The sequence below is a fragment of the Pezoporus flaviventris genome, unplaced genomic scaffold (assembly GCF_033815535.1).
Source record: "Pezoporus flaviventris isolate CSIRO_AGI_PZ_B2104156 unplaced genomic scaffold, CSIRO_AGI_Pfla_v1 ptg000007l, whole genome shotgun sequence".
In the NCBI taxonomy this organism is placed as follows: domain Eukaryota; kingdom Metazoa; phylum Chordata; class Aves; order Psittaciformes; family Psittacidae; genus Pezoporus; species Pezoporus flaviventris.
The window spans coordinates 57,111,399-57,139,385 of record NW_026892555.1 but is presented as its reverse complement, the minus strand read 5'-3'; the positions used below and the strand labels follow the sequence as shown (position 1 = coordinate 57,139,385).

The following is a 27,987-nucleotide window of genomic DNA, read 5'->3' as shown; positions in this document are numbered from 1 at the left end:
AGAAGGGCCATAAAGATGATCCAAGGGCTGGAGCACCTCTGCTATGGAAAGAGGCTATGAGTGGCTTTGTTCAGCCTGGAGAAGAGAAGGCTCCGGGAAGACCTTATAACAAGTCTTCCAATACCAAAAGGGGACCTACAAGAAATTTAGAGACAGACTTTTATACAAGGGCCTATAATGAAAGGACAAGAGGGAATGGCTTTAAACGGACAGAGGGAAGATTTAGACTAGATATCAGGAAGAAGTTCTTTACTGTGAGGGTGGTGGGGCAGTGGCACAGGTTGCCTTGAGAAGTTGTGGCTGCCCCATTCCTGGTAGTGTTCAAGGCCAGTTTGGATGGGGCTTGAGCAACCTGGTCTAGTGGATCGTGTCTGCCCATGGCAGGGGTTGGAACTAGATGATCTTTAAGAACCCTTCCAAATCAAACTGTTTTATGATTCTATGATATTTTTATATACAATTTTTATACCAATGGTAGATGTTTCAGCAGAAGGGAGAAAAGTAATATATTTGTCACCATTAAAATCTTACTTGCCTTTAATATTTAAAAAAATAATAATAATTTGCACATTAATACACTATTTTACAAGTTTCAAAATCAATTAAAATTGAAAAATAGATTTAAGTATATGACATGTAAAACCAAAAATGCAACTTTCAGTGAAAAGCTGCTCTTTATCATTTTTTCGCATTTATTAACTTCATTTTTTAATCTCAGATTACCTTGTAAAACAGATTTAGGAGCTTAGTTTAGAAGCAGTTGGAATTTCTTAAACCAAAACTTTAAAAGCAGCATGCTTTAGGGGAGAAACTGGAAAAGGAAAGCTTTTTTTGAACTAAAAGGTTCATCTCTCTGTACAGGTTATGAAAACATTGTATGAATATACCTGAGCTGCAGTGACAGAAAAGATGCTCACATTTTCCTGTTTCAGTGCAATCTTCATATAGAAAAGACTCAATTGCAATCAATGTCATACTGATTTGAAGAAGAGAAGCATAGTTTGGGCCATTTTTTAAAACCACACTACTTTTAAAACTACATTAAGAAGAGCACTGACTGTGACTGATAAAGCTTTTTTTTTTTTTTTTTAATTAAGCTTCTTTGGATGTTGGAAGCACAGTTCACTTCTTGGTCTTAGACTGAATTTCCTTATTTGAAATAAACAGTAAAAAGAAAGACTTAGTGTAAGATCTCCAGAGAATTTACGGCTGAACATCCCAAACTGACAGAGGAACTACTCATACAGTAAAATTAATTCAGGAAAACATTATTCTTCATTTACCAGAGAAAAGGCCAAGTCTTATCTTTGAGAGATTTAATGCTGCCTTGCTTAGAACTTCATTCCAGCATCATCAATTACTGTAAAAAGGGGAATCTCACCTGTCTGGGAATACACTATTTAAAACAGAAATCTCTGAGGTAATTGGTGTACTTGTGATTCATTTGCATGTCTACCTGAAAACTGGGACTTATATAAAAGAAGCTGTTGCATGTTTGTAACTGGAACCCTGATTTTGGAGATTAATGAACTATTTTAGTTAAATCTCAAAAAACAGAGATCAGTCTCAGTAATGCTAGACTACTCTCAGAAAATACGGTCTCGATAAGACTGCTGCTAAGGCCTACTGCGTTACTACCATTAAAAAAAGTTGCTATTTCAAAACACAAATGTGGTACTGTATAATATTCATGAAAGGACTGGATACTTCTTCAGGGAAGAGACTGTTTTGAGCGCTGCTCTCAGGGGTTATGAGGCCATAATTACTTCTTGGAAAGCTTCTTGTACTTTTCTGAAGAGAGCACATTTTCTACTTTTATTTGGAGGACATAAATTATACATGTGGTAGTCTTTTCAGATACACAGGAAAAGTGAACAATCTGAATTACTGGCATTTAAAGTGATTTCTACCTAAAATTTATTTACTTATGTTCTAAAAGTTAAACCATAGTTCAGTAAGTTTTCCCATGAAATATTGCCAAAAAGATTATAAAACCCCAATGGGCTGTGACAATGCATTAAGTAACTTTAAAGATACAGAAACTGCGATGACTAAAAAATCTCTCAAAAGCATGTGGTCAGAAGTCATAGAAGATAGTCTTTGCCTATCCTATATGCCTGCAGTAGTCCCACACTCCTCAGTCTTAAAATTGCTTTAGTTCTGACTGTTAGCTAGCAATGAGGTGCTAATGTACAAGCTTTACCAACCACCCTGACTGCTGCTGCCATTCTGATTGTTCAAAAGCCCGCTGGCTGGGTTAATGCTGATAGGAACATTCATATTGGCAGCTGATTTCTACCAATCTCCCAAAACATAAGGAAGATGGATAATGAATACCAAATGTTTATCTTTGGGGTTTTGTTTGTTTGTGTCTTCTAATGTGCACGTTTTTATGCCTAGACTGCACATGAAGTAGAATATCACATGCTGAATACATACTTAAGCACACATTTGTAGCACAAAAAAGCTTTCTGTGCTCATTTACGCATGCTATTTATTTTTCTCAGCTTGTCTTCATTCAGTGAGAAAGATGTTTTAAATGGCTTGAAACAGTTAACCTGCTAAGAGATCCATATGCCTTATATACTCTAAGTAGCCAAATGTAATGCATGCTGAACAGTGACAGAGAATGAAAAATAAACTAGGTGTTTCAGGTTTGGAGCACTAACTTATCATGTTATTCACTGAACTCTCTCTAGGCTCAACCAGCCATACATCATCTGTCAATATTCCAAATTCAATATATAAATTAATGTCACGATTTTTGTGCTGTCACTAAATGTATGCCATTCTCAGGAGAGGTCACGAACTGACAAAGTAATGTAATTTTGTAGGGTGATACATAATCACAAATCCCAGGAGATCTGACCTACATTTCAGACGAATTTCAGCAGAAGCCACTCCAATGTTAGCAAACTTGTGGAGAGCAGATGGGGTATTACATTGGTCGCAAAGGTAAAGGAAGTAGAAATATGCCCAAACACAATAGGTATGACTTAAGTAATTGTATCTTCTATTAGTTTTACAGAAAGTTTTTAAGTGGGAAAAAACAATGAAGAAAAGGAAACAACCTAGAAGTTCATCAGCTATGTAGTTCTCTATTGGCATATCAATACTGAGTCAGTAACACCCTGGTAGTTTCCAGAAGAGCAGACTGAAAGGATTAGTGTTTTGAATAAGTGATAGTAAAATTAAATAGATGTGTTTAAAATCCAAGAGCCTTAATACTAGTAGTCCCAATAATAAAAAAGAAAAAAATTAAAGAGACAAAAATAAGTGATAAACAGTTGTATTGGATTATCTTAAACTTGCTTATTTGCTAACATTTCTTTGATGCATCAATATTTCTTTATTTATGTATTTGGTTTACATAGAAAGGTTTAAGTAGTGAAGGGATGCTGCACAGGTGGTTTCTGTGAGAAAACGCCAGAAGCTGGACCATTATTGAACAGAGCCAATTTCAGCCAGCTCCAGGACAGACCTGCTGCTGGTCAAAGCTGAGCCCATCAACAATGCTGAAAGCACTTTTGTGAATAAAAATCTAAGGTATAATGCTACACACCACTGTGTGATACAGAGGAGAGAGGAAAAAATGTGAAAGAAACAGCCCTGCAGACATCAAGGTCAGTGAAGAAAAGGGGCAGAGGGGTGGTGCTTCAGGCATCAGAGCAAAGATTCCCCTGCAGCCCATGGTGCAGCCCATGGTGAGGCAGGCTATATCCCTGCAGCCCATGGAGGTCCACGGTGGAGCAGATACCCACCTGCAGCCCAAGGAGGACACCACTACCCAGCAGGTGGACATGCCCTGAAGGTGCCTGCAGCATATGAAGAGCCCATGTAGGAGCAGGCTTCTGGCAGCAGCTGCAGCACTTGGAGTGGAGCACATGCTGGATCAGTTTGCTGGCAGGACTTGTGACCCTGCAGGTTTCTCACACTGGAGCAGTCTATTCCTGAAGGACTCCAACCCATGGAAAGGGCCCACAGCGGAGCAGTTCTTGAGCAGCTCAGGAGAAGGATCCACATTGGAGAAGTTCATGAAGGACTGTATACAGTGAGAGAGACCCTACACTGAAGCATGAGGAAGAAGGAGCAGCAGAGGGAAAATGTTACAAACTGTCCACAACCCTCATTTCCCATTCCCCATCCCTCTGCACTGCTCAGGGGAAGAGGTAGGAATGAAGTTGAGCCTGGAAAGAAAAAAGGGGTAGATGGAAAGTGTTTTCAGTTTTGTTTTTATTTTTCACTATCTTAGTTATCCAAAGTAAGGTCTGTTTTGCCTGTTTCAGTAATATATGAGCAGTCGCCCTGTCTTTATCTTGACCCATGAGCTTTTCATCCTATCTTCTCCCCCTGTCCCGCTGAGGAGGGGGAGTAAGAGCGCAGCTTGGTGGGCACCTGGCAGCCAAGGTCAACCCACTACAACTACATGATCTGTGTCCTAGATATGAATGTTGGAACTAGAGGAAGTGCAGATTTCTTTTACCTAACAAAACAGTCTGAATATTGTCATTGAACATGGCCTGCCTCCCCACAGGTCTACATCATGCTTACTGGTAAAAACAGGTGATCACGTTTCTATTTTGACTCTACTGAAAACCAGATGAGACACATGAGAAATTTGCAGAGACATGATGCCTTCCTAACATGAAGCTGAGCCATTTACAGAGTAGAGCTGGCTCACAGCCAAGACTGGCTGCATCTAGGCATGAAAACATAACAACAACAAAGACAACAACAAAAATCATTGAATTTCCCCTTCATGAAGCAATAAAAACCACAACCCTCTGCAGGTCAAACAGCTTAACATGGTGCTAACATTTTGGCACAGTTTTAAGGGATTTTTTGTTCCCAAGTGTGTTATTCCTAGAACTGGGTGGAGCTTTTCTGACTAAATGAAGATCCATCAAGGCCTAAATGCACAGTCAGAAATTTACCATCTCTCTGCCTGTCTGCCCAGCAGGCTGCTGAAGAATCCAAGACTTCAGCATCAAGTGCGGTTGAAGTTGATGGTGATGTTGATGACATTGATGTTGATGGGGGTCAGAATATACTGTCCTGGGTTCAGCAATAGCAGTCATTTTTCTCATTCTTAGTAGCCGGTGCAGTGCTGTGGTTTTGACTTTCAGCCTGGGAACAGCAGTGATAACACTGATGGTTTCAGTTGCTGCTCAGTAATGTTTACTCTGACCAAGGACTTTCTGAGTCTCATGCTCTGCCAGGGAGGAGAGGAAGGCGGGAGGAAGCAGAGACAGTACACCTGACCCAAACTAACCAAAGAGGTATTCCATACCACAGCGCGACATGCCCACTGTATAAGCAGGGGGCAGTTACCCAGAAGGGGTAGGTTGCTGCTCAAGTTGGGCTGGGTATCAGTTGCCAGGTGGTGAGTGGCTGTATTCTCTTCCCTTGTTATTTCCCTTATCATTATTATTATTGGTGGTAGCAGTAGTGATTTGTGTTATACCTTAGTTACTGGACTGTTCTTATCTAAACCCATGGGAGTTACATTCTTTTGATTCTCCTCCCCATCCCTCTGGGAGTAGGGAAGAGCGGGGGGAAGGCGGGGGTGGGGGGGTGGGGGGGCGGGGGAGGGTGAGCAAGCAGCTGCGTGGCTGATTTGCCAACTGGGCTTATACCACAACAGTTCTTTTTGCCACCCAACATGGGGCATGAAGGGTTGAGATAACGATAGATCTGACCAGAGTGTGTTTTACCCACAACCATTTCCTCTGATCTCGAGAGCCTAAGAACCTGAACAGCATGTGGAAAAAACAACCTTAATTCTACTGACAATGTTACAAAGTCTTGAAAAAAATCCCAAAGCCTTTTATATTTTTGAAAGCAAGTAAGAACTTACTTTGCTTAGTACACTGTCGTGGTTTAAACCCAGTCAGGTAACTCATTCACTCACTCCCCCCGCTTCTTTCCCTCCCCCTACTACCAGAGGGACGGAGAGGAGAGTCGAAAAGAATGCAACTCCCACGGGTTGAGATAAGAACAGTCCAGTAACTAAGGTATAACACAAATCACTACTGCTACCACCAATGATAATAATGATAAAGGAAATAACAAGGGAAGAGAATACAACACCTCACCACCAGCCAACCGATAACTCACCCCCCAGGCCCGACCAAGCACTGACCGATACCTCCTCCAACCCTGCAGTCTCCCAGCCCTTCCGGCTCACTCCCAGTTACATCCTGGGCATGACGTGCTGTGGTATGGAATAGCTCTTTGGTCAGTTTGGGTCAGGTGTCCTGTCTCTGCTTCCTCCCGGCTTCCCCTCCTCCCTGGCAGAGCATGAGGCTCACAAAGTCCTTGGCCAAACCAAAACATCCTTGTTATCAGCTCTGTTCCCGAGCTGAAAGTCAAAACACTGCACTGCACCAGCTACCAAGGAGGAGAAAAATGACTGCTACTGCTGAACCCAGGACATACACAATGAACAATACTTAGAATGACCCATTCTGCAAACACCAGGGTGTTTATTAACATAGGTTTTTAAAAGGTACTTTTAAAATTAGAACATTAAATTTGCTTGCAAACTTCACCATTTTAAACCCCATGTATTGCTACATAACATAATTCCTGCATATAAGAATGCATTAAGAAAAAAATCCTGGAGAGATTTTAGATTGTACATTATATAAAATATGCAGCAACTTGAATGAGCAGGTTTTTTCAGGAAGAAGAAGGTGTGGATTTACTCCTGATTCATAATATAGTTCATCTATTCTTGCGATGTATGGAAAACCAACTGTACAATTTCTCTGATGAATGCCAAGGTCTGGCCACAGAATACAAGCATCTAGCTAGATCAGAAATCAGAAAAAAAATCAGCTCCCAAATGTTTTAACCTTCAAAGACTTAAATTTAGGGTTTCCCATATTGCAGTTACTGCACAATTTTACCTTTTCCAATTTTCTCACTGAGAAATCTTACAGCTTTCCTACTCATTTTGACATAGCACCTGTACATGATTCTGCTAGGCTGGAAGCTAACCTTGTTTCCTTGCTGTCTCCCATTTGCCAAAACCATGCAGGTCCCTACAAACTGGAATGCTCCTACATTCTCGATTTGTAGGAACCTGCATGGAAGAAATGTTGAAGGAATGATAACTATTTTGTGTGTCTGCCACTTTCAATTTAGCAGCCAGCAATTCTACTAAAAACCCATATGAGCTTATCTTCCCAAAAGATTTCCTTTTAAATGCTAATTAATTTTAGAACTAAGTTTGCATTCAATTAACAACCTAAAAGTGGCTAAAAAGAATAGTAAGCAATAGTGTAGTACCTGTGTCATCAATGGCTATGTCCTGAAATGGGGCAATTTTTTCTGCATTCCTTCCATTTACTAGTTATCCATATTACCAATGTGTGTCAGAAAATTGTAACAATGTAGTTCAGACATCACCACAGAAAAATGAGGACCAATAGAAAGGCAACCATAACAAGAAATGAGAGCAAAAATACAAATATTTCTAGATTCTAAATGTTAGTCAGGATAAAGATGCATATTTTAGGGTAACATGACAAAACTAGGAAATAAAATTCATTATTAATAAAAAGGGAATTATTTGTCCAGAACAAAAGAATATATATTCTAAATATTAATCTCAGAATATGACATTTATAGCCATGACTCAGGCTGAACTTTGCCCTTAAAGTGGATATTGTTTTCAAATATTACGATCAAAAAGGGAGAATGCAAGAATCCATTTAGAGAGAAGGCCCCTTCAGTGTATAATCACGAAGAGAAAGTAGAAAAGGCAGAGTCAAAATTTTCATGTAACAATCCCTGCACTTTAACAGAGAAATATATCACCTTTCAGAATAATTTTCAACTGTATAGGATTATTTTTCTGCATGCAAAAGGTGAACTTTGTACTCCTTTTTCCAGTACCAAAAGCGTATGTGGGAAGCTGTTATTCACTTCCACCACCATGATCCTGGAAGCTTTAAACTCACAAAATTAATAGTGAAAATGGGAACTTTAATCTGGTTGGTTTTAAAGCTTATGTAGCCATTTGTATTGTTAGTAATAACAGCCGGTGTGATCACTGATGCTTCATCTCAAAGCCTTACTGTTTCACTGCAATTTTAATCCAAAACCTCCAGGCTTCTTAGCTGTCATAGTGATAGGAATTGCATTATTACACTGACATCTGTCAAACTTTTCAAGCATAGAATATTTTAGCCTGTGAAAACTATCAAGGAGAAAAAGCTCAGCTCATAACCAGTAGTAATTTGGCAATAGCCCAAAAGCTTTTTCAGTATAAAAATGAAATGAATTTGTGCCATTTCAAATGATAGCAGCAAAGACTTTTTTTTTAAAAGAAAGCAACATCAACAAATGGTGAAAACAGTTTTAAAAGGAAAAACATGCCCAACACTTAAAAACTCCATGTTGCTGAAAACATTGCCACCTGAAAACTTGTTCTTGTAGAGGTATTACAAGATTTACTCATTACAGATTGACTGCACTCAGAAAAAGTTGAAAGCATATGATGTAGAAGGAAAAGACTTGTTATGTTATAGATGTGTAAAAGAGTTTTATCAAGATAACCATTGCGGTAACAAGACGTTAAAGAAAACGAAATGGTGGATTGAGCCAAAACAACCACAATAACATTAATATCAGTTAAACTATATCAATATAGTGTAATTCTAAAAAGAAGCTTCAAATAAGGTAAGTGATTGACTTTTTGCAATAATCCAATTCTATTTTCCCCAGGACTTGAATAGTGGAAGTTTTAAGGGAATGCCAAAGTACAACCCCTTAAAAACAATTTCTTTCTTGTTTGCAGTGGCTCTAGAACTTTAGTTCATTCATGACTGGAAAGAAACAAACTCCTTCAATCCATTTACTTCTATACAGAATGGGGGCATTCTACCTAAGAGAAGCCAAATATCAATATCTTGGAGGACATCTGCAATTGTTTCACAGCTATAGTTTTAAGATTTCTTTGAGATTTTGCCCCTTTTTCTCATATTACATCTCATTCTATACTCAAATCACTGAAATCACATTTCAATCCTAATTTCTATTGTCTCTGAATCCATGGTATTTGCAACTGTATCTTTCATTTATTACTAGTTTTACAAGATCATCAATTTTCCTCACCTTCTGTCATTTAAAAATCAAAATAAAGTTTACACAAATGTGAGCAGGTGGGTGCACTGAGCCTAAAAGAGCGAGGGAATTGTATCACTTAGTATTTTGCTGCTATCGCTAAAGGAAAAATAATGCTCCCATATGGTCTGTCACTGACCTAGTGCAATCCAGAAACTTCATTCCTTCAAAGCTAGCTATTATTCAGGCACAATCCTTATCATGCCAGTAACTTCTGTAATAGCGCCATAACCTTCTAGCTTTAACCAGTATTCATGTCCACGAGTTTTATTTTCTTGCTGGTCCTGCACAGCCATAATTTCTCACTGCATCACATCTACAATTTCAGAGAGAGTTTACAGGACATTTCAGAATCTCTGTCTCAGTCCAGACACTTGGGTTACTGCCACATTACAGACATGAGGTTTGCAGAGAAGAACTTCTCTGTAGATACAAGTGTCTGAGCATATCTATACAATAACAGGATAGTTACCTGATCAGCTCCCCTCCCCCCCAAAAAAAACCAAAACAACAACAAACAAACAAAATGCATCCCAACAACTTTTTTTTGTAAAAGCTGTTAGGGAAAGACACCTCAAACCAGTAGTTAGCATCCAGAGTTAAAAGAATTTCTCCTTTTGCTTGATAATATGCTGTAGAGTGCAGAAGAAAATCCCACATGGGAAGGATTTCTGTGAGACTGTGTTGGGCCTCACTGCTTTAACCCCTAGAAATTTTCCTCTAATTTATAAGTCTATGTTGCTCCTCCTATTTGAGTGGCCATAGCATCACAGACTGATACGGCGCATATGTTCTGCATTTGTTCCTTAAAAACTTACTTTGTTTTTCTTTTTTCTCCTCGATGCATTCAAAAGACAACACAATTATCTTTTTAACCTTTATTATGCTAGAGTAAATATGCTCAATTTCCTCAAACTGGTTAATTTTTCTCCACAGCATTCTATCCTTCCACTTGACCGGCTTATACATTTGGCAACATTTAAGTTTGTCTCAAGTGTCAGCATGTTAACAACCCAAGAGTTCTGCATTTCCCTGTTTCTAAAGCAACTGAGATTTTGATGATTATTGACTAAACAAAAAATAAATGTTAAATTCCCTTAATGGCAGTAACTTTCACATGATTTTCAGGTTTCAGGAAACTGCGACCTTAGCATGTTTCTTGCTAAGGTGGCAGCAAATTCCCATCATCTGGAGGAGAATTCCCACTCTTTAGAGTCTGTCTTTAGTTCACTGATTTACAGGCTACTTTTCATGTTATTTAGTCAGTCATGACTTCTCATTAGCTTACTTCCATTGAAACAATTCTGATAGTAACTGAGACAATTTAAAACAGTTGCTTGCTAATCACAAAAGTCACGAGTCTCTGCCCACTAGAAAAGGTGTCAGAAAGAGATGCAGAGACAGCAAGCAGCTTCCTTCTCTCCCTCAAGAGGGATGTTTCTTCTTAAAGACTTGTTATCCCATGCTTTCATTCAGGGAACCGTAATATCTGAGAGTGGCTTGCTCTTCAAACTATTTCTGCAGAGCTTCAGAACTGAACACTCTTCAAATGCCAGGAGCACTGGTAGTAGTGCTGGGAACAGCCAGATGATAACAAAAGCATATGGAGGATTTTTGTTTGGTTTTCTTTCTTTTCTACAGAATGTTTTCATTAGCAAATGATGACAACAGAAAATGAGATGCTCCTCAGATGACTAACTTTCTGAAACCCTAACAGTAATATGAGGGCTACAGCCCATCCAGAGCCCAGACTTGTCAGTATTTGCCTTGAAGACAGTAAGTAAACTGAGGGCCTAGAAGCTGCAAGAGCTTAGGAAAAAAACAGGCTCCCAGCCAGCACACCCAGTGGGCTCGTATCACAGCTCTCAGGCTTTCTGGGGAGGACCAAAGCATTCTATATCTTTAGAGACCTATTTTAAAACAGGATAGCATTTTTCTGTGCTTAATTCCATAATTAAGAAAGCTAAGTACCAGAAAAATGTGCTACTTTTCATCATATGGACTTTTAGACTGCACAGTGAAAAAAATATCAGCTCATACTACCAAACCCAACATGATATGGTTGTTTTAAAATATTTCCCATTCCTTTTTATGCCAAAAACCCCTACCTTGCATTGTTCAGTCCCCATATAAAACCAATTCAGCTTTGAGCATTACTTCCTTCATTTCAAGAAGTTATTGATTCTACTCAAAAGACCTTTTGCAATGGGTTCAGTGTTACTGTCCTTCCATCTGCTTCTGGTAGGTCAAGATGACAGAAAACAAACTATCTGCTCCTGTATATTTAGTGACTCCATGGTGGAAAAATATTCATCTTATGAAACTTTGGGCTCCTAAATATTTCAAGAATGTCAAGCAGCTATGATTCTGGAAGAAGATTTTTGATTGAGTCAAAACGACTTGAGCGTTGGGTTGTTTTTGTTTTTTTTCCACTGAAGCCATATGGAAGAAAGGGTATTAAATGACTAAAGGTATTACTGTGTTATTCAAAGAAGTGGCCTGATTTGCCAAAATAAGCCTCATTGTGTGTACACCATAAGGCTGTTAAAATCTAGGCATTGTCCAATAGAAAACAATGCCACTAAGATTTTTTTCTTTTTTGAGATCTGAGAAGAAACTATTTTTAAGTAACAAGCAGCTCTCTAAATATTCCTTAAACTTATTAAAGTTTCAAATAGGAAAGCAAAGTACTTGGCACATTTCAGAGGCAGTAAAAATGGTGATAGTTCCATGTGGGAAGACGGAACTCAGTTGTGGAAATGAGCTGCAAATGAAGTTGATTTTTTTTTAGACCGTATCTTCAGAACACAAAAAAGATTTGGAGTTCAAGAGAGTCTGATCTTAATGAAACAAAGCAGTGTATCTATCTCATCTGGTGAAGATGACACGGTTTATACTGTTTAGATAGACAGAAGGCCTGAAGAAAGGCAAACTGATTGAAACTTCACTATACCCACAGCTAAGATATGTTGTCTTTCAGAAAGACCAAGATATCTCACACTTTTATAGCTCCATCTTCTCTGTGTTCTCAGATCAGGTAGTTGTAAGGAGCAATAAGATCTTCTGAAGTTGTTTCTTCTCCAGCCTGAAAAAGCACACGAGCTTTCCACTGGCTCATCACTTTACCCAAGGCTCCATTGACTCAAAACACACCTTTGCACAGAACATAGCCTTAAGGCAGGGCATCTCATATTGTCATCTTGTTAGCACCTTAAGGTCTTGTGTACACAACTGGGGGTTAAGGAGTTGCATCACATTTGTTACAGTAAGAAAGGATGAGTGGGCCAGACATGCTGAGCTTTCTTAGGCTTGCCCCTTTGGTGAAAGAATCCTGAAGTTATGATTTGCTGTCACTCTTTTCAAATATGCCTGCACTATAGTAATTCCAGGGAAGGAATAATACCTTTTCATTAAAGATCAAGGGGAATGCATACATGGGCAAATGGAAAAGTTTCCATAGAACCGATTTCAGTGCTGTTGAAATATTATTTAAATGGTTTTACTTGATTATTAACCATATTATTGAGTCATTATTAATTCTACTAGTTAGAAATTAAAATCTTTAATGTGAACTATTTATCTAATAAGCTATTAAATTGATCCTAGAAAGCTAGACATTTCTATGTGTTTTGAAATTAATAAACAAACGAATCTTTGCAAATCTGTACTTTCATGTACATATGAAAATTTGCAATTCTTGATACAAAACTCACGTAATGTATCATCTTACTCACTTTCAACTTACCTCCTCCACATTTCTTGAATTTTGTTTCACTGGATTTGACTTAGACTGCACACCGTGCAATGTTTATATGATAATATTAATGTATCATTTAAAAATGCACAGTTTCAAATATGTCACTAAACAAACAGAAACTTTATCATTAAAAAAAATTCTCATTCTTAAAAAAAAAAAAAAATCTGATAAAAAATACCCTAGTACACATACATGTACAACTGCAATTTCAATCAGAAAACAGTGTAATTTAATAGTGCAGTGTCCAATGACTCACATGTAACTACCTGTCATTATATATCATGATGACCAAGCCTTGTTCTCAACTTCACTCATTATACCCTGTAGCTGTTCAAACCACAGACTGCTTGACATTCCACTTTACGATATCCTGAGGTTTTAGCTGGTATTTGCCTCTTATTTGCAAAGGCATGGTAATTATTAGCTTAGTAAGTGCCTATAGCAAAACTTTGTAAAAAACAAAACAAAACAAAAAAGAATGTTTCACAGATTGACTTAATAACATCTCATAGGTATTTTTTACTCAGTTTTACAAGTTCAGCTGAAAATCTCCAGTCTTTAGACCATCTGCATGCAGTCAAAGATAACTAATGGAAGAAAGAGCTCTGTAACACCCCCAACACCTCCCAAAGTATACTAAAAAAAAAACAAAACAACAAACCAACCCTCCCAACCCCCCCAAAACTAAACCTCAAACTCTGAAGTTCTTGTTTACAACAGATTCTCTTAAGGTAAATATTTCTATCTGGTGTTTTAAGTTAATTCATCCGAGGAAAACTTTGATCTGCAACTTTATTTCTTCAAGCTAGAAATGTGGTACTAATTGCTTACCTGACTCACACGCAAATGTCTTTGACGTCTCATCATGAAAGATAATTGCCACTGCATGCTTCTTTGTCTCTCGAGGCAGTCTAGTTATGTTTTTGATATTGTGCAGCTCGGTTACCTTAAAATGAAGAAAAGCATTTAAGGCCAACACATAAATAGTACAAATAAAAACATGAACACAACTACTCAATTTTTACTATAATCTCCCTCCCCCCAGGTAACATGCCTTTTAATTTATAAAAAAAACATAAACAGGCAGAGTCTGAAGCTGCAGAACCTTCTATCAAATGTAACATATTAAAAAGTGAAAGATCTACTTCTCTAATAAAGTTCTACTTGGAGACATAGTTATTACAATGACATTTAGACAGGTTTGTGATTATTCTGTAATATATTTTTCAATTACTTATTTGTACAACTTTGATCAGTTTCAGAATCTGCATCAAATAAGTTACCTAATATAGGAACATTGGTGTTTTATTGGTTAAGGGAAGTAACTTAATTATGCCAATTAGTATCACTACATTTGTAAGGTTGCGTCTGATTCTGTCACTATGCACCACCGAAAAGAGCCTGTCTCTGTCTTTTCTAAACTGCTCAGATATAGAGAATATACTCAATAATGAGTATACAGTGAATAAACCTTCTCATCTGCAGGCTTAACAGTCTCAGCACTCAACTTTTCCTCACAGGAAAGATCCTCCAGTCACCTCATCATCTTTGTGACCCTTCACTGCACTCTTTCCAGTATGTCCATCTGCCTCTTGTACTGGGGAGCCCAGTGCTGAACCCAGCACTGCAAGGTGTGGCCTCACGAGTGCTGACTAGAGAAGGATCACCTCCCTTGACCTGCTGGCAACACTTCTCCTAATGCAGCCCAGGATACCACTAGCTTCCTTTGTGGGAAGAGCATATTGCTGGCCCATGTACATCAAACCCTTTCCAAGCTGAAGTAGTTTTAGTTTTACCTGTTGGGCAAGTCAACAGGTTGACAGAAAAAAAAAAATCCCACCAGTTAACATCTCAGAAATATTAGTTGACAGTAAAAATGAGAGGGACCAACTAACAAATAAGCCCCTCAGTATTTCTACTGTTTATCTAATTTTTAATATCAAATAGAGATATGAATATTTTCTTTCATGTTTCTCTTTTGAAACTGTACAGTATGTTTCCCTTCAGAATCAGACCAGAAAGAGGCAACAGTAATGATACCATGAAAGTCCATCTTCCCACTGATATAGTGAACTGAAGTTAATCAAATTCCAAAATCTGGGTTTGATGCTGATGAAGCATGAGTCATTTCTCTACTTGCTGAACATTTGCAATTAATGAATAAACACCTGAGAGTTTATATTATTTTGTATGAAGGAAAAACGAACTTTGCCTTGGCAACCAGACTGTTTTTTCTCAGTGATTTTTAAAAGTGTGGTTTAATTTGTTATTGTTGTTTTTAATAAATAAATAATCCTTTTTAAAGGGGAAAAAAAGTGTCAAAGCTACTGAAAAGCCAAAAAAATACCCCAAACCTACAAAAGTTGTAACTCCTTCGACACAATTTTGCCCATCTCTTTGCAAACCTCAAGAAGGTTTTAAACACCAATCAAATTTAAAATGTATCAAAAAAGAAGCCCCTTTTTTATGAGTAGTGCATTAGACAAAACTACTTTTTTAAGCAATGAATCTTATACCAAAATTTGCTCCCTGTGCTATCATAACAGACTTGTTGACAAAATAGTGTAGTTAGTGAAAATATTGCTGTTCTTCACAACAACATAAAGTCTGGAACTATCTAGAGAATTTGCAACTGGAAAAATTTAATTTAATACATGCAAGAGTCTTACCTAGACTTCCTACAAAAAAAGAAGGAAATATTCCCATCGTGGGATTATACTTTGTCTAAAACTTTGGTACTATTAAAACCAACCCAACCCAACAAAAACTTTGAAAATCGGTTTTCTTATTTCCCTGTATTTGTATCCTTCTAGAACAAAATTAATTTCACAACAAATAAAATACCTGTTCAGTGAGTAATCTTGCAAACAGATTTCTTGCCTACCCTTATTCTTTATGATTTCTTCCAGTAGGGTAAATAGATCACAGAATCTCAGAATTGTTAGGGTTAGAGGGGACCTCTGGAGACCATCTCGTCTAACCCCAAGGCAATCCAACCCCAAGGTGGCCAAGGCAGGGCCACCTAGAGTAGCTTACACAGGAACTCATTCAGGTGGATTTTGAATGTCTCCAGAGAGGGAAACTCAACAATCTCCCTGGGCAGCCTGTTCCAGTGCTCTGCTACTCTCAATGTAAAGTTCTTTCACATGTTGAAACTTTGTGTGTTTAAGTTTATGGCCACTACTCCTTGTCCTGTCTCTGGACAGTACTAAGTAGAGTCTGGCACCATCCTCCTGACACCCACCTTTGAGATCCTTTTGTGTTAAACTAATATTACGCAGTTTAAAAATTTTCACTAAAACACTAGAATGTTAACTTAGATATTTATTTTTTTATCTACTAGATATTGGTGCTACCATTTAGTGCAGTAGTCCATATGGTGCTTAGCATGGTACACGTTAGGGACTTTTAGTGCCTGGTCCGTTTCTCAGTTCTCCTACTCCTCATCAATAATTCCTGCCTCATATGTCCATCACTCAGCAGCCCACATACACGTTTCCTTGCTTTTTTTTTTTTTTCTTCTACTTGGTTTCTTGATTTTTCTTTTTCTGTATCAGTCCCCAACATAATTTTAATTGTTTATAGAATAACAAATAGTTGAACACTAATTGAAGAATATACGTAGAATAACTACTTATATGTAACAAACTTTCCTTTGCCAAGCTTCGTTGATTCCACCTTTTTCCACATCTAACAGCTTCCTTCTTTCTTGGGGAGGTTGGGGGTTACATAGCTATATCAGAAACATCCAACGCCTTTACTTCTGGTTAATATTTGATGAAAGGACATGACTCTGAAGGGCTACAAGGTAGAACTGGTAAAGGCAGCATCTCATTCCTGCAAAATTAAACTAGAGTAGGCACCTGAGTCTCAAGGCTACCCATCAGTGATGGTTTCTGGAACTTGGTTCCTCTCACAGGTAGGAATTTGGATCCCCACAAAGGTTTCACATCAGCACAGCTGAAAAGAAATGCACTTGATCTGCACACAGTTTTTGGGGGTGAGTCTCAGATTGTTCACCAAAATCCAAAACTTCTTTACAAAGGCATATCAAACAATGACTAAAATAGAAAAGACCCTATAGTTAGTTTTCTGATGCTGCTGCTTCAGAGCACTTAAGAACCATCCAAACAGCACTTCAAGTAATGCAATGCACTTCCTCTCATCCTCATTGTTTTTCCTAATCTTGGTCTGCAGATAAGCATAAAACTCTAATTTGTTTTGTGTTGGTATAACATCTCATCTAAAAGGAGCATCACTTTAGGAGTGTCTACTTGTTTTAAGTTAATTTTATACAGAAATAATAAAACAAATAATCATCAACATCTTCTAAGTTCTGTCTAGACATATTTGAGTGGATCAACCATTTATAAAAAAGAAAAAGAAAGGAAAGAAAAGCTGTCTGCTTCTCTATGACTATTTTTAAAAAGTTTCAACATTTCTTTCAAAAGAAAACAAATAAATACAACATAGAGCTATGCATCAACCTTAAGAGCAAGAGAAAAAGCTGGAAAGGACTCTTCTGAAGGAATGAACAGTTAACAGAGCTTTAGTGCAAAAAAATTACTAACATAAGGTAGTCTGCGGTGGCCGGTAGCAAATACACTAAATCCAAGCAAGATGCACAGAGATAGGCTGATGATCAAAGAATTTATTCAGGATTGTTATAAGGAAAATAAAACCTCCAAACTGTAAACCCAGCCTTTGAACTGGATAGTCACCTCTGGCTAGCCAGAAGATATCAGATGATAGATTGCTAGTAACAAACTTCCGGTCTCTCCAAAAATGCTGTAGCACTAGACATTTCAGAACTCTCCCACACTGGCTATAACAAATCCTCCATGTTAAGAACTTATTTTCACATAGGAAAAACACCCACATTTTTTTTGTCTGGGAGTCTCTAACACATATTACAGCAATCTATAGCCTTCTTATTCAAAGTTCACTTGGTACATTGGTAAACTTCAGGAAATAATTGCAGGACAACATTTTCATTACGGTAGCAAAATATTTTATATGACAAAATAGTCACTGTCAACACAATTTAAGATACTTACCCTTTAAAATGTTTGGGAATTTTTGTTGGTTTTTGCTTTTCTTTTTGGCATTCTTAACTATTACAACAACGTGGTTGGTGACAGCCAGCATGGCTTCGTTAAGGGGAAATCCTGCCTGACCAATTTGGTGGCCTTCTATGATGGGGCTACGGAACTGATGGACAGGGGAAGAGAAGTTGAAGTCATCTACCTGGACTTGTGCAGGACACTGGACACTGTCCCGCATGACATCCTTGTCTCTAAATCGGAGAGACATCAAATTGATAGATGGACCACCTGGTGGATAAAGAACTGGCTGGATGGCCGCATGCAAAGAGTTGTGGTCAATGGTTCAATGTCCAGCTGGAGACCAGTAACGAATGGTGTCCCTCAGGGATCTGTGTTGAGATCAGTCTTGTTCAACATCTTTGATGCTGACATGGACAGTGGGATTGAGTGTGCCCTCAGCAAGTTTGCCGATGACACCAAGCTGTGTGGTTCGGTTGATACACTGGAGGGAAGGAATGCCATCCAGAGAGACCTTGACACGCTTGTGAGGTGGGCTGATGCCAACCTCATGAAGTTTAACCATGACAAGTACAAGGTCCTACACCTGGGTCAGAGCAATCCCAGACACAGCTACAGGATGGGCGGAAAAGAGATTCAAAGCAGCCCTGCGGAGAAGGACTTGGAGGTGTTGGTTGATGAGAAAATGAACGTGAGTCAGCAGTGTGCACTCACAGCCCAGAAAGCCAACTGTATCCTGGGCTGCATCAAAAGGAGGGTGACCAGCAGGTTGAAGGAGGTGATCCTGCCCCTCCACTCTGCTCTTGTGAGACCTTACCTGGAGTATTGTGTGCAGTTCTGGTGTCCTCAACATAAAAAGGACACGGAACTGTTGGAACAAGTCCAGAGGAGGGTCATGAGGATGATCGGGGGACTGGAGCACCTCCTGTATGAAGATAGGCTGACAAAGTTTGGGCTGTTGAGCCTGGAGAAGAGAAGGCTGTGTGGAGACCTCACAGCAGCCTTCCAGTATCGGAAGGGGGCTTACAAGGATGCTGAGGAGGGACTCTTCACTAGGTACTATAGTGATAGGACAAGGGGTAACGAGTTAAAACTTAAACAGGGGAAGTTTAGACTGGATATAAGGAAGAAGTTATTTCCTGTAAGGGTGGTGAGGCACTGGAATGGGTTGCCCAAGGAAGCTGTGAATGCTCCATCCGTGGTGGTGTTCAAGGCCAGGCTGGACAGAGCCTGGGGTGACATGGTTTGGTGTGATGTGTCCCTGCCCATGGCTGGGGTTTGGAACTAGATGACCTTAATGTCCTTTCCAACCCTAACTATTCTGTGATTCTGTGATTACATTCTCAGATGTGAAACGCTATGAAATTATAAAGCACACTTAACTTACATAAAGGCTCAGATTGACTGGGATCTTGCTTCTTAACAGTCAATGTAATTAGTCATTTTTCTAATTACTTTGGAACTACATTTAGCATTTTTAGTAGTTTAAGAATTTTAGGGACAATTCAGTATGCATTTTCTCTTGTGTACATCATGCTTCATCACTGACATACACCAGACATTTATTTGCTTACTGTACTATAAATCTGTTCTAGTCAGGGAGCTGAACATCTAGGATCTGCACTGGCCACTTCCGGGTAACGTGGGCATGTAAATACTATATGTATATAACACATCTAGGGCTCTGGTGCTCAAACTGTAAGTTTAAAATGATTGGATAACTCTTCCACAGTTATAAGAAAAAAATCTTCTAAATCACATATTACGTCTGTTATCACTACAAAAGTATAACTCCACAGTACACAGGAAAGGAGGTCCGAAAAAGATAAAACCCCACAGAAACTATACATAAAATCTCAAGTGCTCCATTCTGAGTTCTATCCTGCCTGAATTGTTCCAAACGCATGCCTCCCATATGAAACTGTGAGGCAAATGATTCTGTGGTTCCATCTACTGAAGTTATCTCAACTGTGCAGAGTCCTGGAAATTGCTTGGGCAGAGGAAAAGGTCTGAATTTGCATAAATGGATTTCTGTTTTGCATTGAGCACTATCTTCCTGTCATTTAATTTCTATCTAGCAAAAATAAAAAGGAGAAGAGTGCTACAAAATGTAATTGCTCATCATCTTATTACTTAATAATGGCCCACATACTACCATCTGTTGTGTAATACCACGCAAGCAGTAATGTAACAGCAAAAGCCAACACAGTGGCGAGGAGCAGGAACTCTAGTGAGTGATGCCCAGACAGCAGAGAACTACCTCAAACCAGAAACATCATGGATGTTTCTGATAAGAGAGGGATATAAGAAGCAAGAGCTATGCTAACTATCATAGCAAGAAAAGGGCAAAGGAGGCATCAATATGCTGGCTGAATGCTGCTGGAAAAGGAGAAAATGAGATGCTGGTACATTGCAGATGAAAGGAGTACAGAGAGGAGGACCTCGAAGAAACAAAACCTCTCCCTTCAGCTCAGTTTTCAGCCGTGGTATCTGCAGTTAACGGCAGCTCTTTTTACATGGCTAAATCCAATTACCACAGAGTACAAGCTTTGGTACAGCTTCAATCAGAGCTGAATGGGATTTTGGCTCGTAAAAAAAAGGCAGCATGCTGCCTGAAAAACATAGACCTTTGGTACTGGGGAAATGGCTACATCAACAGAAGCACTGATGGTAAATCATGGGAAGTGGGTTTTCTTCTTTGTCCAGCACTCACTAGATCATACCTACAATACTATGTCCAGTTTTGGGACCCCAGCACAACCGATAAACCAGAGCAAATTCAGCAGAGGGCCCCAGGACTGCCAAAGCTGGACCACCTACCCTGTGGGGAGAGGTTGAGGGACGGTGGCTGCTCCAGCCTGCAGCAGGGAGCACTTTGAGGGCACCTAACAGCAGCCCTTGCCCTCCCCTTGCCTGCAGGGAGGTTATCAAGGAGAGAGACAGGCTCTTCACAGCTGTGCCTGATGAAAGGAAGAGTGACAACAGGCATAAACCGAGAAACGAGACGTTCAGGTTGCATAGGAGAAGCAAGCCCAGCAGTGGGACAGGCCACCCAGAGACGTGATGCAGTCTCTGCCCCTGCAGGTTTCAGAGACCGAACTCTTGGGATAAAGTTGCGCAGCCATGTCTGACCTCAGAGCTGGCTCTACTGTGAGCAGGAGTTGGACAAGATACTTCTTGAGGTCAATTAACATATGAATTAACCTGTGAATCTAGGAAAGTGATGCTAACAGATCTGTAAGGCTATTAGAACCTTTATAGGTTTGGGAAAAACGATATGAGATGAGGCATTCAGACTATTTAAATTGAAATACGTTTTCCTGACTTCAGCATATTCTGCATAACAACACACATGGCAATCAACAAGAGGGAGGAGCTGGAGAGGGACTCTTCATCAGGGACTATAGTGATAGGAAAAGGGGTAATGGTTTTAAACTTAAAAAGGGGAAGTTCAGGTCAGATATAAGGAAGAAGTTCTTTACTGTGAGGGTGGTGAGGTGAAGCACTGGAACAGGTTGCCCAAAGAAGTGGTAAATGCTCAATCTCTGACTGTGTTCAAGGCCAGGTTGGACAGAGCGTTGGGAGATGGTCTAGAGTGAAGTGTCCTTGTCCATGGCAGGGGTTTGGAACTTCATGATCTTAAGATCCTTTCCAACCCTAACCGTTCTTTTATTCATTCTGTGACTAGGGATGCAAATGACAGAAAAATAAGACAAGGTGAAAATGTTCTGAGAGGCAGAAGAAAAAAAACATACTTATTTCATGAAAGAATAGCAAAATTTAAAACACAATATTACAAGAAGAACATAATAAGGAAGAAGAGAAATCTCAAGATCAGAAAAGTGAAAGAACATATAAAAGCAAAACCAATTCACAAAGAAAACAGAAGAGTTTTTCCCATCTCTGCATGCAGATTTATCCTTGGAAGATGAGTTGTTATGGTAACAACACTCTCCAGGAATTTTGCCAAGAAGTGGCGTATCAACTTCCACATTATGCCTCTGGGGCAGTTCTCCAGCTGCTATTTCAGAAGAATAAGTGTTTAAGAAACTGCTACCAAGTAAATGTTCATTCCTGTAAGCACTAAATGAAAACTACACCTATAACAGCACAAATAATTTTACCTGTCCTAAAACAGGTGACAGAATGAATTTATGTATTAAAAGTCATTCGGACTACATATAAAGCAGTGATGTCAGGGCAAGAAAGTGAAGTCTGATATGAAAAAATACCCATAGGTCTGATAGTAGAGGGATATTGAAAAGTATCTTCTTTCCCCCCAGATAAAACTGAGATTAAAAAAAAAAAAAAAAGGTAAACATGAAAATGTTTCAATTTTTCAGCATTTTTGGAGAATACATATTTAAACTGAACATAAAATAAAATAACATCTTTTAATTTCCACTTTTTAATGAGCACTTACCACATAAGCAGTTACAAACTCTTTACTTTGTCTCAATGAAATCTAAAAAAATCAAGGATGGAAACCAAATTTACTTCACTACCTTTTGTTATGCTTTTTTAAATGCTATATTGTTTCACAGTGTTTGTAAATTAAAATTAGCAGGGCAGAACAAGCATATTAAGTAATACCAGCTACCTTTAATAGGCAAAGAAGTAGGAGTTTTGCCAAGCCAAGTTACTTTACTTCCTCTCAGACTGTGATGCTGTGATACTGCCAGGATTGAACTGCTGCCTAATCCATAATATCAAATAGCCTACTGGGATCATTCTGGTTTTGGCTGTTAGCCTGGTGTTTTAAAGGAATAGTTCGAATCTGATCTGTTCATGTGTATATGGATCTCTTCCCTTTTCAAACATTTTAATTAGGATTTTCAAATACATACTGAGAAAGAAATGCCTTTATACTTCAAAGGGTATTTTTATAGAGTAATTCATAATACAAAAATCACAGTCCTCCCCCAATCTCATTTCCTTACTGTCCTAAAGAATCTTTGAAATATATTTTCTAATCTGACCTTTCATTTTGATGTGCAAGCTGAATACCAGACTACTGTGTTAGTATAACATTAAAATACAGGGGGGAAAAAAACACCTTCTGTAAAAGTGAGTGTTGACAAAAAATTTAAATAACTAATGCCTTAACGTTAAAAGAACGCTCTAATTTGAAACTCAGGTTCACACTTGAAAAATAACACCACGCTAGAGAGAAGGCAGAGAGGGAAGATGATTCACAACTGAAATAAAGTAAGTTTCCCAATTATGTTTCCAAGTTTCAGCTAGAATTAAAAAAAGATACTTTCAATATCAAACTTCCTGATAGAGTTACTAGGTATGCAAACAGTAACACTGTGAAACAAAATGGGGCATTTCATTACTGTAGTCTAATTATCCAAGTACAGCAATAAGACAATGCTTCAGAATGAACCTGTAAATGAATTAGATCATTAGATGAGTTTTAATAGCCTTATGAGGCTACTAAAATATATTGGACAGTTAGAAACTGTTTTCATTTTTAAAAGTTTTCACTTGTAACATTCTCAAAGTACATGACTATTTCCAGATCTTTCGTAGTTTCTGCTCAAAGGTATTGTTTAATTAAAAGGAATATGTTATTGGTCTTTGAATGAAAAGAAAAGGAGAAATGTACTTGCCAAAAAATGCCTTTAAATTTTCCTCTTGGTTTACTTAAATTGGCTAACTTGCAATAATTCCCAAAGTTATCTTGTTGGATAAGGTCAGTCAAAAAAAAAGTGTTTATTAACACAGACTACATTTCAAAACAAATTACAAGCGAAGTCATGCTTACAAAATATAACTTTGCTAAATGCAGTAGGAGATAGGCATGTAATTCTTCCCATTAAACTGCTAGGTATAACCCTAACTAAGCAATCCCTCACTGCATTGACAAACGGTCAGGAGTGCTAAAGGATACAAGTAACCATAGGCTTTCAATGCACATAAATTATTTTGGCTGTATGTATACTGTACATTATGCCAGTGGCTGAACACTAGGTTTAACTTCCCTTCTTATCCCTTTCAAACTGTGAAAGCTTTCAGCTCAGGCTGTAGCACCCTTCAGCCCAACCTTGATACCATGGGGAAGCTTTGGGTCAAATTTAAGTGGGAAAGGCTGGCTTAACTTCCCTTTTACCAATCATGGGAGAAAAAAAATCATGGTTGAGAGGCATCTCATGATCCAGGTTTTAAGGACCTCTCTGATGCTGGGCATTTCTGAACGCTATTCAGAAAAAGAGAAATTACTTTAGCCAGGAAAGGAGAAGGGACATCATCATCATCATTTTTGCCCTCACTGTTTCTGGCTCTTGCTTGCTGCCAAAGGTGAGGAAACTACACACAAGCAGAGGACTCAGTTGGGTGCTCTGCCCCATTGCTGCCTGTGGACAACAGCAAGTGGTACAAGCCCATGACTGTACATATAAAAGCGCAACCACTGACATATCCACTAGCTTAATTTTGTTTTGTTTTTAGAAAGGATTAAAATGATAAATATAAACCCACCACAAAAAAACTTCACCCCCATTGATTTTTACAGAGTGTAAATATGCCTCAGTGTCTTTAAAAAATAATCCCCATCTCAATTCAACAATGCCAAAACTCGTATTTTGATGCTATTCTGAAATATAAACATATATATTAGAGGCATTTTAGAAATTCTGAAGGAAGTATTAAGAGCACCAGATTGCCTATGAAGTTCTTGATGCTCCTTAAAAAAGATGCACAAACTAGATGCAAAAATACCAGATGTAGAAAGAAAATTTAAAATTAAACTAAACTCAGCACATGCCTGTACATGTGTGGGTATTTACATGTACTCAAAGTGGTCCAGAGGTCTTCAGGAGAAAAAAGTGAAAAAGAGAAAACTCCAATAGGGAGAAATGAAAAAAAATTAATAAAAAATTAAAATAAAATAATAAAATAAAATGGCAGGAAATTGAAAAAGATGAAAATGAAAGATTCTGAACAGAAATGCAACAGTTTTTAGGATTTTTTTTTTAAAGAAGTAGTTCTAAATTTTTTACGAACTTTATGAAATGTTTTAATTTTATTTGCTACTAAAATTAACTGAAATTTGTTAGATGATAATTTGAAAATTCTTTTAGCTTAATTGCCACTGGGGAAAAATTATTTTTGAATATCTATTATGACAATTACATGCAGCTACATTTTCAAGTCTAATGCATTTTTAATAACCTTCATCAGCCAGTGATTTGAATTTCAAATTTTTTTCTATGAAGTAAAAATTAGATAGCTTTCTGCCAATTTTCATAATAAATTGCTCTTTATTTATGTTGCAAAGCCTCCTTTACTATAAGCAAATCAAAACCTTACAAGAAATTTAGCCCTCCTAAGACTTATTATATTTCATCTCCCTTTATTAAAAGAAAGTAAATTACAGTGCCAAAACTGTCTGCCCTCCCTCATATTCCATAACCTGCTGTTTGTACCTGCTTCCTTTTACAGCTATTGCATAAGGGACCATGCCTCTTGCCATTTCCACATCAAAATGTAAACATTTCCCAACAACACAGACATGTAATTCATAGAGCTTCAAGGGAAAATGTTGTTATTAAGAAAAAAAAAATCTTCACATAACATTTCTTTCTTAGTGTTATACACAGCAGGCAAATAATTAGGTGTTTAACTTTCATCAAGAACTTTTATTATTTATGTAGTATATCTACCTTCTACACTTGAGTAGTGAAAGTGGACACACAGTATTGCAAAAGAATAATAAATGCAGAGTCAAGTGCTGAAGGCTAGGAAAGGAAGTCTTAAATATTACTTTGACTCCTAGTTCTGTAAGTTTACTCCACCATTTTCCTGTTATCTGTGTGGCAGTGGGCCCCTGTTTTTTATCGATGGCATTTTCCTACTCCATGTTAAGACAAATAAATACCTTTACGTTTCTTGGCACCTCTTCTAAACATATTATGATATACATTGCCTTAATTATATGATCATATTTGATTTTTCATAATGGTTTTTAACCTCAGTCAGAATAAATGTTAAATACAATTCTGTTGAATAGAGGCTTTATAAATTATGTTTTATTCTCATAACTTCATTGTTTTTCTGACTTAATGGTACACTGATTATACTTTGGTTTCTCTCATGGTTTTTCCATAATGGCCATCACACAAGTATATTTCATACAGGTGGTTTAACAAATGCCAATTTCCTTTTACACCTTCCTCACTTCTGAAAGGTGTGGATTATTTTGACAAGAAAGGACCAAACAAATTGTATGATAAAAGCAAATGAAAACAAAAAATGTCATTTAAACTTTTGATCTTAATTTGAGATATTCAGGATTCAGCTTTTCAACAACACTTGCATTAAGAAGAGCAGCTTAGTGCAAATCTCCATTGCAGAATCCAGCTGTTTTATAACCTAGCTTAATTGTTATTCTGATCTTCCGCCAAGGACCAGTGGATATATCCTGCAGAGACCTTATTTCCAGTCTCTCTTCTTGTACCTATCCGGCAGCTTCATCTGGGTACCTGGTACTGAAACCCTTGCTTCCAAACACAGGGTCTTCTTCTCTCAGAACTTGACACTCCTGGGAAACGTCCGAGAAGTGCATATCTCTCAGCTGCCCACAACAATAATGTTGTGCTATTAGAGAGCAATTTGCTTTGGTGTAAAAAGCTGAACAACCCCTCTTGCTTTTTCTTAATGTGAATCTGTGCTGCTGCACTGATTCTCTTTGCAACAAATATAACTGAGCTGAAGAGACAAACCATACCCATACTTTTTGCTTCCTGGTCCACCTCCTTTTCATTGGCAGATTCTTATTTCTGCACCAGTCTCCAAGATTTCGTGCAAAGTCAATTAAAATAGATTTATTTACCCTTAGTAATATACATTTTCTTTACCATTTTCCCACGCCATTCTTCCCTTTAGCATTCCTCATATCAATTCTTTGAACAGCCAGCTTTGAACTGCATGAAGCTCTTGGTGTTTCTCTCAGATATCTAATTGATAAGGTGCTCTTATAGGTTGCCAGAGCATTTATTCCTTTACTTAGCTTCCACATTCTAACATTCGGTCTACTTCTTCTCTAAGCTTTAATTCAGCGATTTTCCTTTCCATGTTACCTACACATCAAAGTATATACATACAGAGAATGGCTCCATGATCTCATCTCAAACACCTGACCCCAAACTGGTCTTCAGAAATGACAAGCAGCTATTAGAGTGAATGCCAGGCTTTAGCCTTGAAAGAAATTGAGGGAACATATTCATTACTCAAGAGAGAAAATTATCTGAATGTTCATCATATATGAAGCTTTACAGATGACATGAGACATTTTAGATGCCAAAGTCAGAAGTGCTTCTAACAAATATGCACAAAACATGGGAGTGCAAAGGTTTTAAACTTTGCCAAAAGGTGGACAGATTTTCATGGCAAAACCAGAATATACATAACTTGACATAGAGACCATTGTGTTCTCTACTATAAAGCAGTAACACCAGAACTTTTCAAAGAAATAGCTCTCTTCAGACTGGTTTAAGAGACATTAGGAAGATTAAGTATATTTTTTTTTATCACTAGAAATAACTGAAATACACTCAAGAGAGGGCAAAAGCAGTTTGATAAAATAGGCGCAACACAGGGGTATATCAAGAGCTTATAGAAACTTCAGTGACAGATACTTCATAGTTCATAGAAAGGCCTAGGTTGGAAGGGACCCCTGGAGATCATCTGTTCCAACCCTGACAGCAGAGCCTTTGATTAGGTTACACAGGACCCTGCCAAGCCAGATCTTCAGGTCTTCAAGATTTCCTCAAGCTAGGAAATACTGACATCTCTGGTCAGCCTGCTCTGATGTTTAGTTCTTTCCATTGTGCTTTTTTTGTTTTCTTTCTTATATCCAGCTAATTTCTTTTGAAGTAACTTCTGCCCATTGCCTCTTGTCCTTCCCCTGAGCACCCTTTAGAAGAGAGCATATCCATTTCTCACTTCAGCCACCGTCATCAAAACTAGAAAGCTGTAAATAGATACCCACAGGCCTTCTCTCTTCACTAGTGCAAACCCAGATCCTTCAGC

The 27,987-nt window shown here is 38.2% G+C and overlaps 1 protein-coding gene across 1 annotated transcript in view; it reads right to left on the bottom strand.

Moving 5' to 3' along the window:
* Nucleotides 1–27,987, bottom strand: part of DOK6 (docking protein 6) — a 236,454-nt gene that overhangs the window by 115,839 nt on the left and 92,628 nt on the right. The window contains exon 3 of the mRNA XM_061448884.1: nucleotides 13,721–13,835. Coding sequence (XP_061304868.1) covers nucleotides 13,721–13,835 — 115 coding nt within the window. The remainder of the gene's footprint in view (nucleotides 1–13,720; nucleotides 13,836–27,987) is intronic.